This window comes from Phragmites australis, chromosome 2 (assembly GCF_958298935.1).
Source record: "Phragmites australis chromosome 2, lpPhrAust1.1, whole genome shotgun sequence".
Taxonomy (NCBI): Eukaryota; Viridiplantae; Streptophyta; class Magnoliopsida; order Poales; family Poaceae; genus Phragmites; species Phragmites australis.
This window is the reverse complement of record NC_084922.1, coordinates 6401305-6414995: the sequence shown is the minus strand read 5'-3', so window position 1 is coordinate 6414995 and position 13691 is coordinate 6401305. Positions and strand designations below refer to the sequence as shown.

Below are 13691 nucleotides of genomic sequence, written 5' to 3'. Positions count from 1 at the left end.
TTCAAATTAGTTCTTGGGATGATATGGAGCACCACATGTACGAGACAACTCAATGTCCAGCCACCAACCATATGCAAAATTTTCCTCATGCCCGTGTGAAATATAGATTCAAAAGAAAAAAATAACCTGACACCGCTCGTAACGCTTCTTCGCTTGCATGTCCTGACCCTCCTGTCTCCTGGCGCACCCAATTGGCTCTTTTTGGATGGCAACGACGAGTGAGGGCAAGCCCTAGATCCAAGGGGTTAACAGAGAGGGGGACGCGGGGAGGTTGTGCCATGTAGATAAGTGCTGGCCATGCGGTACCAGCTGCAAACGCAACTATCAACCGTCATCCTAGGGACTATATTGGACTAAGGAAGAGAGTTCGAGGACTAGGATGGGCAAATCAAAACATGGACCAAATTGAGCCTCGGGTCAAACTATAGGAACCAAATTGGCTATTCCGCCTATTTTTAGGGAAACTGATTGTGAGCGCTGACATTTTTTGTAAGAGTCCTGTAAACATTTTTGGCACGGCTTGTCGGCTAACGGAGATGATTAGATGCCTACTACATGCTGTAGGATTATAACTCTGGTATCAAAAGCAAGAAACGCAATATTCATGAGGTAACTATCTTGGCAAAGGTATGAAACCTCGTTTTGTGATCTCGTCCCTACATTGAAGGGCTCCAAGGATGCGGCACAAAAGCTTCGTCTCCCTCCGACCACCAAACAGGCAAACACCCCCAAGAATAGCAGGGGAAAACGCAACCACTCCACCCCAGAATTTACCATTTCCACAGCTATAACTCAGAACGTTTGCCTCAAGTTTGCCAACTTTAGGATAGGCCGATCAAACCCATTTCTGGCCTTACTGGCACAGCTCTCCATAGCTCCTCCCAAGTTTTTGGATTTGGATTAGGATTTGGTGTAGTTCCTGCACGAACATGAGAGAAATCAGAAAACTAGAGCGCGGGATCAGCACCAAACGAGGTGACCACCTCGTCCAAAATGGTAAAAGATCTGTCGATTGCAATTATTTCCAATCCCGGTTGCAAAGCATCGTTCTCGCATTTTTAATGAAATTCTGACCTTGAAACTTTTTTAGGTAGGTCGATGCCTTTTTGATCTTTTGTGGGACATGATGTTTCAGTGCTCACCTGCTGAGAAGTGGAAACTGATCATGTGTTATCATTATTCTCCTCTGCATCTCTGGTAGCTTAATCGAGGTGACGTTATTTGCAGGCCAACATCCATATGATGAATGGGAGGAGCAACAGCGATATTGGCCTTCGCCACGGGCGCCTCCAGTGAGCCCGACAGAATCACCATGGACCCCAGGTGGGAGCCAGAAAAAGGCAGTGCTGGGAAAGGTGAAGAGCAAGGCCAAGAAATGGATGCACCTGCTGCATCACAAAAAGAAGCCCGCACAAGAGGAGATGATGTGGACGCCCAAGGCTGGACCCAGTCCAGAAGACATCAAGGGCAGGAAAGAACAACAAGATGCCGAGCACCATGGAACCCCCAGTAAAGCTCAACATCCACCTTCCTGTATGTCAGTCACAAACTCAGAATATCATATGGCACCAAACCAGTTGTTGATTGAAATGAAATATCACCTGTAAATCTCTAGTTCAATTCAGTCAAGACATCAATTATAGTATGGCTTCGCTGCGATGGAGCATGCATGATAAATGTTTTACAATGTGCATTGCAGCAGGTGATTCAGAAAGGACACCTGAGGTGTTCATGGAAGCATCACCAAGACAGAATTCACCAGTCCCGAGCCCCACTGCACACAAGGAACAACCATACTTCAAGGTCAGCAGCAGGTTTGAGTCAGAAATGAAGGAAGCCAATGAAATGCTGAGGGAATCAAAGCAGCTCCGTGTCAACACAACTAAGCCAAAGTCTGTAGCTTTTGCGCCAACCATAGAACGCGAGTTCGGGGATGAAAAGAATGGCTGGAACAGCAGGGAACTGTCTGAAGCAGCAACCGAGGTGTTCAAAAATGCATATGCTACGGTCTATCAGGCAGCCCTCAAGATGATCTCTAAAATACAAGAAATAATGGTTGCATATAATGTTGATAGAAGGCACTTGATAGAGAAGGTAATATCAGTTAATAGATACCTGCTGTTGAAGCTCCAACCTGGACAAGATGATAAGGTACTCTCAGAAATCATTACTGAGGCTGTCCTCAATCTGTTCGACACATGGAGTGAGGGTGTTGAGAGGCCTTTGGTACAAAGGGCAAAGGAAATCTCTTCCTGGTTTCTGCATGAAGGAAGAGAAGAAACACCTCCTGTTCCACTGTCTACACATCCTTGTGTGTATGAAGGTAAGATTAACCAAGTGTGCAAGAGTAATCCTACCAGCAAAACATTATTATTGGATTAACAATGATGGAAAATTAATGCAATGCAGATGCAGAAGAATTTTATTCCTTAGAGAATGAACTACAGCTTGAAGCATGAGATCAAGACATTATGAAACAACATTGGTAGAGAGTTGTTTACCTAACAATGTCTGGATGCTGAAGGCGGAGACGAAGAGTGTGCCCCAAGTTTACTTTGTTCATAGAATTACATCACAGTAAAAACATCCTACAATCGCTGCAAGTGAAACCAAAAGGTCTCTGCAGCTTTGTACCAGAAACTTAAGTGAAAGAATACAATCAGCAATCTTGATTAAGTTTTTCTTCAGATACAGCTCAACATCATGATTGTATCAGAAATTGTATTCGCAGTGTATGTAATTAGGACCACAATGTATATAGCATAGAAATGTTGAAATAGAAATCCTGAACTGCAGAGCGACATTTGTGACAACTGAGAAGAGGTAGAAAACATTTCTTTGAATCTGCATCTGTCCCTCACATCCCTGTCACGCTGAATTTGGACACAGCATATCATGATCAACACAAACAGAATACACAAATGTATATTTTACACAAGAAAAGCTGCCTGCTTCTGTTCAGATTACAAAAGGGGCAAATTGCATAGTTGCTTAGTCTCACTGGAAACCACTGTTACATACACACCATCTCATCTCTTTTAATGGGGCAACACAAGGAACAATGAGTTCAGTACACACACTGTATATGCCAATATTGGACATGCAGAAAGTTAGAATGCATTGTGTCTGTCACTGTAGCTCATATGAGGAAAATGTGAATCCGGAATGTTTCTCATTGGTACACTTCAGTTCAAGCTTCTGAAATGGACTGCACGAAAAAGAAAACAAAATGTTTACACCAGGCCAATTTCTACATTAATGAACCCCATCTCATCCCATTGTAATATGCAAGAAACAAATGGCAGAAAAATATTTATTACCTGCTATTTGGATCATAATAAAAGCCACTAATGGAGCCATCGCTACAAGAAAAGCAAACATAGTAGAAACCAGCGATGGTTAACCCACAGTCAACTCCAACATTGACAAAGTACTGCTCTTTCCATCTCTGCATGTAACATTAGAGAAATGATAATTGCTAATGTCTATACATGAACAAATGAACAGGTCAGGTAATGCAATACCATAAATATATGAGGATAGTTGCTAAGGTCCAAAGACTTGCCACCATCTGTCTCGATCTGACTCTGAAGGAAGAGTGCAATGAGAACATATCCTCAAAAGATTTGTGATGATTGACAACACCAAGTTAGGTGACCAATTACCAGAAGAGGAGTAAATGATGGGAACTTGGACCAGTGCCTTATATCATCCTCTGGTCTGCAAAATAGAAAGAAGATGTTTTTGCAAGTAAGTTGGAAATGCAATCCAGCATCACTGCATCAGGACATATATACGCATGGTAAATTTTGGTATTAACAAGAAAATAAATACTCACGATGCCTCCCACTTGCCAGTGAAAAATGTGTAATTTGTAGCATCTACAATCTCCCCCTCCCAAAATGTCACTACCTGTGGATAGAGAATCAATAAGTGAAGTTAAGTTCATGAAGATAGTAAAGAAGAACATGTGAACTACATAAACCTATCAACTTCTTGTTGTAATCTTAAACAACAGCACAAATTTCAGCACAACATTTCCAAAATCGAGTCTTACACTCTGGCGACACAAGTATTCTATAGTTCATCTGTAAAAAGTGTATGGCACACAATTTTTTTATCTAGTAAATCTGATTTATGTTGTTTGAAATGCACAGTGGCACAATCAGACAGAGTGTCACAATAAGAAAAAATTAGCTGATTTTGTAATTTTATTGAGCAAACTGGTATGCAGCTGTATAAATGTATTCTTAAGGAAAAGTTGAAGCGTATAAAATTCAGAGTCAAAGTGGAAGAACAAACAAGTTGCTCACAGGTGTATCAGCTAAGGGAACATTAAGTGCTTCCATTGTCCCACATAAATAACCCTGTTCAAGATCACAACCATGGATGCGCACATTAACTTTCCATGCTTCATCCTTCTGTAGACTTGAAACGTTTTGAGTTCCAGCAAAACACTGAAAGAAATATACAAGTTGATTTGGTTAATGGCATCTCTTAAGGCTTCAAGCAGAAAGTCCATGCAATGTCACAAGCGCGAACTTGAGTAATAGACAAGCATATAAATTCAGTTTGCGCATTCCAAGCTAACATGAACCCACAACCAATTTTCCAGAACACCAAAGAGACTTCACATTTGCTTTATGAGAGGACATGACGGAAGGTCACAATTGATACCATGGAAGTAAAACAATCAGTGAACTTGCATATGGCATCTTATTTTGACCATAGGCTTTTCGAGAAAAAGTAACTCAGACTTGAATGATCACCTTCTTAGCCAAAATTTGGTATTCAAACAACGAAACAAAAACACTTACTCTTCCAGCACTTAAGAGTGAACAGCTAGGAGGAGACGGTTGTCCAGCATTTGCATCTTGACCTGCAAAATGGTATTTTAATCAGTATGGCATGTTGAATTATCAAGCTTAATAAAATCACAATAAGTCTGTCAAGGTTTATAATGCAAAGCAAATCACAATTTGACTGTATTTTTTAGGTTAACTGACTCTTCGAAAAACACAGCACGTACTAGTTTTCTGACAACCATCAATCAGTAACAGAGAAGAAGAAATGGCGTTCTCTAAACCCGGAATCTCATATGAACCGTGGTTCCAGGGCGCCTAACTCAGCATGACTCATGAAATCAAAACCAGTCAAACAAACATCACATGATTATCTAGGGAGGCTACCTAAAACACTTGGCACCTCGCAAACATTTCGATGGATAAAAACAATCAACCCACTACAGTTGCAGCACCGTCTAAATTCCCCGAAGCAGTAATTTACGCAGTTGCAAGGATCAAAACCAGCTAAATCAGTACCAAACTACCGCTGTTCAAACTCCAGTTAAATTAACACGAATCTCGATTATGAAAAATAAATCCTCGATTAGACTCAAAGGAGACGCATCGCGTGATCAATCCAGCGCAATCGAGAGATCAAGCACCCTAAGATCTAAACCTGGGTGAACCGGACAAACCTAATACGCGCGAGGACCATAGATATTGGAGAGGAGGGGAGAGGGGATGGGGAGGGGAACCTGAGGAGGACTGGGAGGAAGGAGTGGCGGTGTCGACCACCCTCACCGGCATCCTCGGCAGAGGCGGTGGGTGAGGTCGCCGGCGACGAGGAAGAGGGTGCCTTTCGAGAATGGGAGCTACCTCGTCTGTCTAGAGGATGGGGACAGTTTTGTTACGGAGAAAATTGCCAAAAATGTCCTCATAAACCCCTTTATTTCAAAATTACATATGCATGAGTAATTTGGGTTCCAAACTTACATGGTCCATTAAAACAAACTTACACCATAATATAAAAAACTGACATAATATTGTAAGCTTACATGACAAATGAGACCATTAAAAGAAACTTACATGATAATACTAAAGACCAGTATAGCGATTCTCCTTATCCAAACAGGCTTGCTTGTTGTTTTTGTTTTTCCTCATTTCCTTTGTTGAGAAAAGAGGGGAATGTGTCATTGTAATACCTTATGTCTAAAATCCGTTTATCGTTTAGCCTCTCGTGGGACGAGCACAAGTATTCACATAGCACTCTACTTACATCTTCATTATTGTTTCATGTAAAAAAATTAAACAAATATATTATATTTAAAACATAACTGTTTATATGCTAGTCCTTAGCCATTTAAATACCTAGAGTAAAACTAATCCTACAACACCTAAATTATTTGGGCTAACATCACTACTAATAGGTTGGGATGTTACAATTATATTATCGTAGATAAATTGAACACTAGTCAATCTACTCAAAGACTCTAAAAATCCGAGCTTATCTTATATTCGACTATATCAAGAAATTATAGGAGAATATACTTTCACGCTTAACCGTGGATATTTTACTTTGCTTCCCCTCCAAACACTTGCACTCCACACCAAGGTTCTACATAGTTACCACTATAGCTTTTTTCTTCATCTTACCGCTACCTGCGCTGCCACAACCACTATTTAGAACCTTGGTCTCAAGTCTAGGCATTTGCATGTACTATTAGATATGAAATATATCATTCTTACCGTAGGTTTCGAAGATCAGATCAAAAGGACTCGAGGCAACTCCCTCCTGCCGCTGCCTAGCGCTCCCACCACCACATCCTTGCTATAAGATCTTAAACTCGAGATCTTCTATGCCTTCCGTATCAATCTCTGAATCAAATAGCAGATATATACAGTATAACAGTTATAGTATCACAGTCAAACTTTGTATATAAGTATTAAGATTTAAAGTACAAAAGGTTACAAACCAAACCGTACATTACAAACCTGGCCGAACAACCAGCAAAAATTAGTAGAAAGCAAAGACCTAAAGCCACAAGCAGCTAGAGTGCGAATGCGATCTCTAAGACTACTCTTCATTCTCGTCTTCATCTCGACGAAGTCAACTTCAACTTCCTCGTCTGAATGGCAATAAGAGTGAGTACAGAAGGTACTCAGTAAGCCTTATACTACTTAAAGGTGTTGATAGATTTATAAAGGGATAATTCAATGATAATACTTTATTGTTTACTAGTTACTGGGTCCGCCCATGTGTGGGTGTCAGACAGGAGCTGCGGGAGGCAGTCCGTAGCATCTAGGTCCTTAGGTAAGTGATAAGTGTTTCGGTGATTAATGACAACTATATCATTATGACTAATGTGTATGTTTTGAAGAAATTTAAAATTTTTAATTCACAATGATTGAATGATTTTTCTTGGTCCCTCATATAATTTTATTGGTCGATCAAAAGACTTCTACGTCAAGATTAAGGAACTTCTAGTTCTAAGTGTCATAATGTGATGAAAGACACTTGGAGTAGTTATAGATCTTCTTTTATCTTTTGATCGTACTATAAAGGAGGGCTAAGTATTGTAATTTGACCTAGTTGAGTCTAGACATAGTTGGATGCACACTTACGAAAATATAGCACTAGGTAGCTCAAAGAAATCCATATGTGAGAAGTTGAGAAGTTAGAACACAAAATTGAATGAATTGGATGATTTTTAGGAAGTTTGTTCTCATCGGATTGTCCGGTGTGAGAAGGTTTTTTACTTACCGGACTATTTATCTTTTCTGAGAAGACTTCAACTGAACTCACCGGATTGTCCGGTGATAGAAGGAACTATACACCAGAGCATTTAACAAAATTGTCATTGTTCAGAGAAATTTGAAGTTATATGCACCAGATTGTCCGGTGATCTGAATGATTCATACACTGGACCATTTAACAGAAGCTTGGTATTTTTAGAGAAAATCATAGTTGAACTGACCGGATTGTCCGATGACTTAAATGAGTCATCATTGGACTATTTAACAGAAGCTTCGTATTTTCGGAGGAAATAGAATATAACTCACCGAACTATCCGGTGATGCTATATGGAAGAACACCAAAGCATTTTGCAACGGTTACTGATAACTGTCAAATTAGCAGGTGAAAAATGTTAACTCACCGTATTATCCGATGTTAACAGAGACGTGTGCACCAGACCATCCGGTGTTCACAGAAAAAGTGAGTGGTTGGGCAACAGCTAGATTTGGACCTCTAGCCTATATATACCTCATCACTTAGTTTCATTCGTCTCTCTTACAACCCAGAAGCATTTATACATATTGTGTGTCATCTAGAGGCAAGTGAGAGCACTTGAAGTGATTTTCAAGTTCTTAATTGAAGATTAAGGACTCTATTAGTGCTCTAAGAGTAGTGAGTGTGCATCTAGCTATTGTTTTAGGCTTGATTGGTGTCAAGTGAATCAGATAGTTTGTTATTGGTGGTTGGCAACACCTAGCCGGTCATGGAGATTGGAGGTGCTCTCGATGAGCTCTTAGAGGTATTGTGGGAGCCCCGGGAAGCTCGTGTACTTGGTTTGGTGCTCGCCAATCTGGAGATAGAGAAGTGGCAATTACTAGTGAGCACTTGAGTCTCGGTGACTCAAGGAGGAGCGATATTCTTGTGTGGATGCTCCAACGAGGATTAGTGGAGAGTGCCAACTCTTTAATACCTCAGGAAAAACTCGGTGTCCTCTTTCCCTACTCTTGTTACATTCCGTATTTTGCTTCTAGCATTTGTTTTATGAAAGTTTCAATTCCACACTTTACTTATGTTCTATATGCTTGCATGTGTGTTCTTAACTTTCTAGCTTGTTAGGCCGTCTAGTTATTTTTTAGGCTAATGTTACTTTTTGTTCTAGAAATCGGTAGTTGGTTTAGTTTTAATTAGTGCCCTATTTACCCCTCCTTCTCTTGGGCCATTAGATCCTTTTACAGCCGACATGCATGGCGCGCAGCGCGCTAGGCAGGCGAGCGTGTGAGCCAGAGGTGAAACGCGAGAGCGGGATTTTTGGGAGCGGAACACATGCGAGCGGAGTAGTAGAGATTGAGTGGCATGAGGTGGGTAATTTCTGAAAGTTTAGGGGTAGTATGCAGGACTAGAGGCAGGACATCCTACCCGGTGAGAGAATCACTACGTATTTTTTAAGTAGTAGAGAAGTTTTAAGCGCGAAGTAGTTTATGTAGGCATTCAATTATATCTTTTATGATTGACTTTAAAACAGTTTAAATAGTTTAAAACCATGTAACAAGCTATATCTAGGGGTTTTTGGTTCTGGGAGGGGCTACACCTCACTTCGCAATCCCTATCATCACCTCTTGTGTACCTCTGGTACCACGCAGCTTTTGATAGATTGAGCCAATAACATCATTGTACGGTCATGTAGTCCACACACTCACTCATCAAGACACACACACTTAGAGTCTAGTCAAAAAGGTTCTACCTTCGCATGTATATAACCGTGGACACGTCTATTCAAATAATTTTACACTCTGCAGAGGTTGTACACTGTACCCACGCGATATGCTCAGCCTCCAACCGTTGCAAGCGGAGGAGAATCATACCGAGACAGTTCAATCACCTCTCTTGTCGGGCTTTTCTACGAGACACCCCAAGTCCCAGAGTCCTTGGACTGAATACCAGATTGGCCATGCTATCTCTCGAAATATTCAGACAGAGGGGCAGATGGACACTTAGCCTCTCTTTGCTCCCAGCCTCCTAGTATGATGCCCAACCCAGTCTGGTAAAGAAAAGCCAAGTCATTCCCATTCAGAATGCGTGGTTGCACGGGAGTTGCTTAAGCATGACGGCGAAATAACTCGGTCCTTAAGCCATCAGGACAGGTATCTTCTGGCAATGAATACCATAGAGGTAACCCAAGCCCCTAGGAGCATCCTCATCAAAGTACTACTCCATCTGTTCTCGCCAAAATAGTACTCCCATTTTTATACACCATCCTCCACATCCCACATGACATCCAGGATTTCACAACCATTAAGAATTCATGGTATATAATTTATCATTGTTAATAGTAAATCTTATCTCTGAGGAGAGATACTTTAAAAGTGACGTCTCCGAGAAAACATATTCAATCATAAGTATACTAGATTTCAAGATGTCGTATCTCATTAATATATATAATAACAAATAATCCTAGGGTGATACATATATTGGATGAACATTTAAGGCATAGCAAGTGTTGATATGATTAACTATTACAAGTAGTTTGTAGAAGAGTAGTACATAGCATAGGTGATATAAATCCAGTTTTAGTTAATCATGTAGATTAGTTGAAAACATATGTTCAATATGATTAAGGAGATAGGACTTGCCTCTCTGAGGTTTTCTTCAATGATTTGGTTGTAGTCAGGATCTTACTCGCTCCTGACGTTTTCCACGCAGTACTCGCAGAATTCTGACGGATCTATAAACGTAACTATGATCATTAAAGAGCTATACTAGAGAAGAATAAAATACATCAAACGAAAATCCAAATGATCCCTAATGGATATCACAAGAATTTATAGGAAAATCCACTTTCACGCCTTACCGTGGATGTTTTACTTTGTTTCTCCTCCAAATATCTGCACTCCATACCAAGGTTCTACATAGCTGCCGCTATAGCTTTTTTCTTTGCCTTACTGCTATCTACGCTGCCACAATCACTATTTAGAACCTTGATCTCAAGTCCTGGCATTTGCATGTACTATCAGATATGAAATATATCATCCTTACCATATGTTTCAAAGATCAGATCAAAAGGACTCGGGGAAACTCCTCCTACCGCCGCCTAGCACCCCTACCGCCGCACCCCTGCTAGGCCACCGCCACCACCGGTGTTTTGCCCTGACAATGTCCCTCCCCTCTTTTGTCCTTTTCTTTCTCCTCTCCCCCCTCCTTTCTCCTCCCCTGTCAGTTGGGTCTTTTCGTGCTTGTTGTGTTGTGGTGCTCTCACCGGTCTCCGCCCCCGAACTAGCCAAATCGGGTCTCCTGTCAGCTGGTTCTATGTCCTTGCTGCCTGCTTGCCATGGATCCACAATGGTCGGTGGGTGGGCGACCGTGTTATGCTCCCGGCTGGTTCCGGGCCAGTCTGGCGACGGTGGCGGCATGCTTGCCCCATGTGGCTTCTGGGGCTTCCTTCGTCGCTTGCCCTTGGCTGCTCCGCCGACGGAGGTGGTGGCGAGTGGCAACTTCGTGGGTCTAGAGCGGCTGCGACAACTACTCGTGCCCTGCTCACGGCTATTCCACCGACTCACGATCTTGCTCCCCATCTCGTGAGCTCATTGCGCTTCGCCGCCATGTGGTCTCCATCGACAGCCCTGTTGTGCTCTTGCTCTCCCACTTTGATGGCTCATCCACAGTGGCTGCCAGCGCTGCCTTCATCATGGGTTTGACCATCAACTCACCGGTGTTCCCTGCCCCTCCCGTGTCCGTTTCGTGGCCCTTGACAATGTTTTTTTTGCTATTGATCTGTGGTGCTTGTCCAAATCCGTGCGGGGGGGGGGGGGGGGTAGCCTTATGCTACTGATTGGTGGCTGCCATGGCTGCCTCTGATGGTCAGCGGGCATGTCGGTCTTGGGCGGCCTTGGGGCTGCTCTCTGGCCCTGCTGCAGCTCTTCTCTGGTGTCCTGCGGAGCTGTGGTGCCCGATTCTCCCTGCCTCGCGGTGCTCGCCCGTGGTCTCCTAGTGATGTTGGTCTCCTCCCCTTGCTGGGTCTACTCCCTTCCCCATATCTGGCCTGTGGGGAGATCAACTGCAAGGGCTGTCTTGTCTGGTGGGGTGTGGGGGTTTCGGGTGAAAGCCTAGCTTGGATTCCCTCCGACGCGGACAACGGTGACACCTCCGGGCACCACTCACATCCTTGGAGGCATTGTCGAGATAATCCATTTTCCTCTTTGGCTTGTGGACTCTGTGGGCGGCTGTCATGCTGGCTCCTTGTGCAGCTGCTAGCTCTTGGCATTTGCGTTGCTCCTCTTCTTGCCCGACCTACTCCTCTTCTGCAGGTTGGGCATGCAGGGAGCTTCTTGACACTATGATGGCCGTGGGGCAGTGCGACTATGAGGTGGCAGTGGTGCTGCTGCTTGGGTCTTACCCTTGGGCGGGTTGGCCATGCAAAGCCGCTGGCGAAAGCTTTGCCTGGCTTTTGGCCGATTTTGATGACGGCGACACCCTCGGGCGCTATTCTCCTCCTTGGAGGCGTTGTTAGGGCGTCTCCTCACTCCTCTCCCCTGGACCTTTTGAGTGAAAACCTGGTTTGGGCAACCGGACGAGCGATGGTGGTGTCTCTACGTTGCGTCCTCCTTGGAGGTGTCGCTCTGGAGGTCCTATTCTCACGCTATGGTGGTCGGCGGCTTGGTTGGGTTCGGTTTGAACAGTTGGAATCTTCTTTAAGTGTATCCCTACGTTCTCGTTTCATGGCGGCTTTTCATTCTGGTTTGGTGCTTCTCGACAACGATTTGTTTCAATGTGCGCTCCTCTGAAGCGACGCGCTGCCGTCTTGTGGGTCTATCAGGTGCGCCGTGGGAGCTGGGTCTATCAGGTCGCCCTCCTCTCTGGTCGCGTGGCAATGCTCGGGCTCAGCTGCTATATTATTATTCTTTTGTTATTATATGCAATTTGTGATAATTAATTGATTGGAGATAATTTATAGCAAATTCTTGATAATTTTTTTTAATTTGATTTCAATAAATCCAATATATGATGTTTACCCTAAAAAATCTGAGTAAGAACCGGAAAGAATCGGGTACCGCAATGGAGATACCTTATTCAGAGCCCCTCACGACCTCCGCCACAATCCTCCAGTGCCCGGCCAGCCATCTCAAGTCTACTTTCGCTACTTCCGACAGCTGACGGCATTCGTCGAGAGCACGAGCAAGAAGAAAAAGAAGAAGAAGATGTAGTACCGAGATTGATGATTAGAGAGAGGTGAATAGACGCTTTACCAAAGTTTTTTTAAAAATTGGATGACCTTCTCATCTGTTTCACCCAATACACCTTAAAAATTCAAGTGGAAAGCAAATAGAAAAAACAAAGAAAGAATTGATAATATGTGATTCCATGGATAAGATATGAACACAAGGTTGCATTTAAGATCATTTTATGATCCTAGTCACAAAAAGTTCGTAACTTTGAAAGAGAACTTAAGAAGATGGTCACTCGTGAAGAAACTCTCCAACTTGATGACTTAAAGATAAGGGGATGCGAGACCCAAATTTGTACTATTGTATGCATATTTTATGCCCCTAGCAGCAAAGAGATCAACTTCACAAGGTGGGAAAACTGCAGTTCAAAAAGGAAAACAAAAATCACAATCGAGAATGAAAAATGTGCAACAAAAGTAAGGGACTAAAAGTAGAAAACTAGAAGGAGATGAACACAAGCTCATACAAGAAAATCAATTTCATTAAATACACAGGTCAGCCATATTTAAATAGATTATAAAGTATTTTCCTCTAAAAAACTCTAACCTACTACAAAAGGCTAAGCATATCCCACCCTCTCCTCTAAAACGTATTATTAGACTCTCAAATGACTGGCTCCCAGCTCTCCTATAGCTCTATCCCTTTATTTATAGGCCTAACGAGGTGTCTTAGCCCTTAATTTTCTTTATTTTCAAAATACCCCTCGCTTACAATGACCTACTAACTATCATCAGAGTATTTTGATCTATTTTCCGCTCCGTCCATCTAACAATTGTGACACCTTCATGAATTTGCTTCGCCTTGACGCTTGCTTCACGATGATACCACGTGCACTCCATTCTTGCACAGTTTTGAGACCAAACCACAAATCTGTCCCGTACGCTTCTCAAAGTGTGACTCACTATTACTTGCTTTGACTCCAAGAAAGCATCCCTGATGTTGACACATGTATTC

General features: G+C 42.6%; 2 protein-coding genes across 2 annotated transcripts; one reads left to right on the top strand and one right to left on the bottom strand.

Annotated features, from left to right (window-relative positions):
• Nucleotides 1–929: 929 nt before the first annotated feature.
• On the top strand, nt 930–2459 carry LOC133902029 (uncharacterized). Its single transcript, XM_062343602.1, has 4 exons — nt 930–996; nt 1228–1533; nt 1700–2323; nt 2410–2459. Exons 1-4 carry the CDS (start codon nt 930–932, stop codon nt 2457–2459), a joined length of 1047 nt encoding a protein of 348 aa, XP_062199586.1.
• A 455-nt stretch (nt 2460–2914) lies between these two features.
• LOC133896346 (uncharacterized) lies at nt 2915–5687 on the bottom strand. The gene is made up of 8 exons (XM_062336936.1): nt 5540–5687; nt 4818–4879; nt 4314–4457; nt 3839–3912; nt 3666–3720; nt 3525–3587; nt 3321–3448; nt 2915–3208 (listed from the first exon to the last, which is right to left on the bottom strand). The coding sequence occupies exons 1-8, from the start codon at nt 5589–5591 to the stop codon at nt 3130–3132; spliced, it is 657 nt and encodes a 218-aa protein (XP_062192920.1). The 5' UTR covers nt 5592–5687; the 3' UTR covers nt 2915–3129.
• Nucleotides 5688–13691: the final 8004 nt, after the last annotated feature.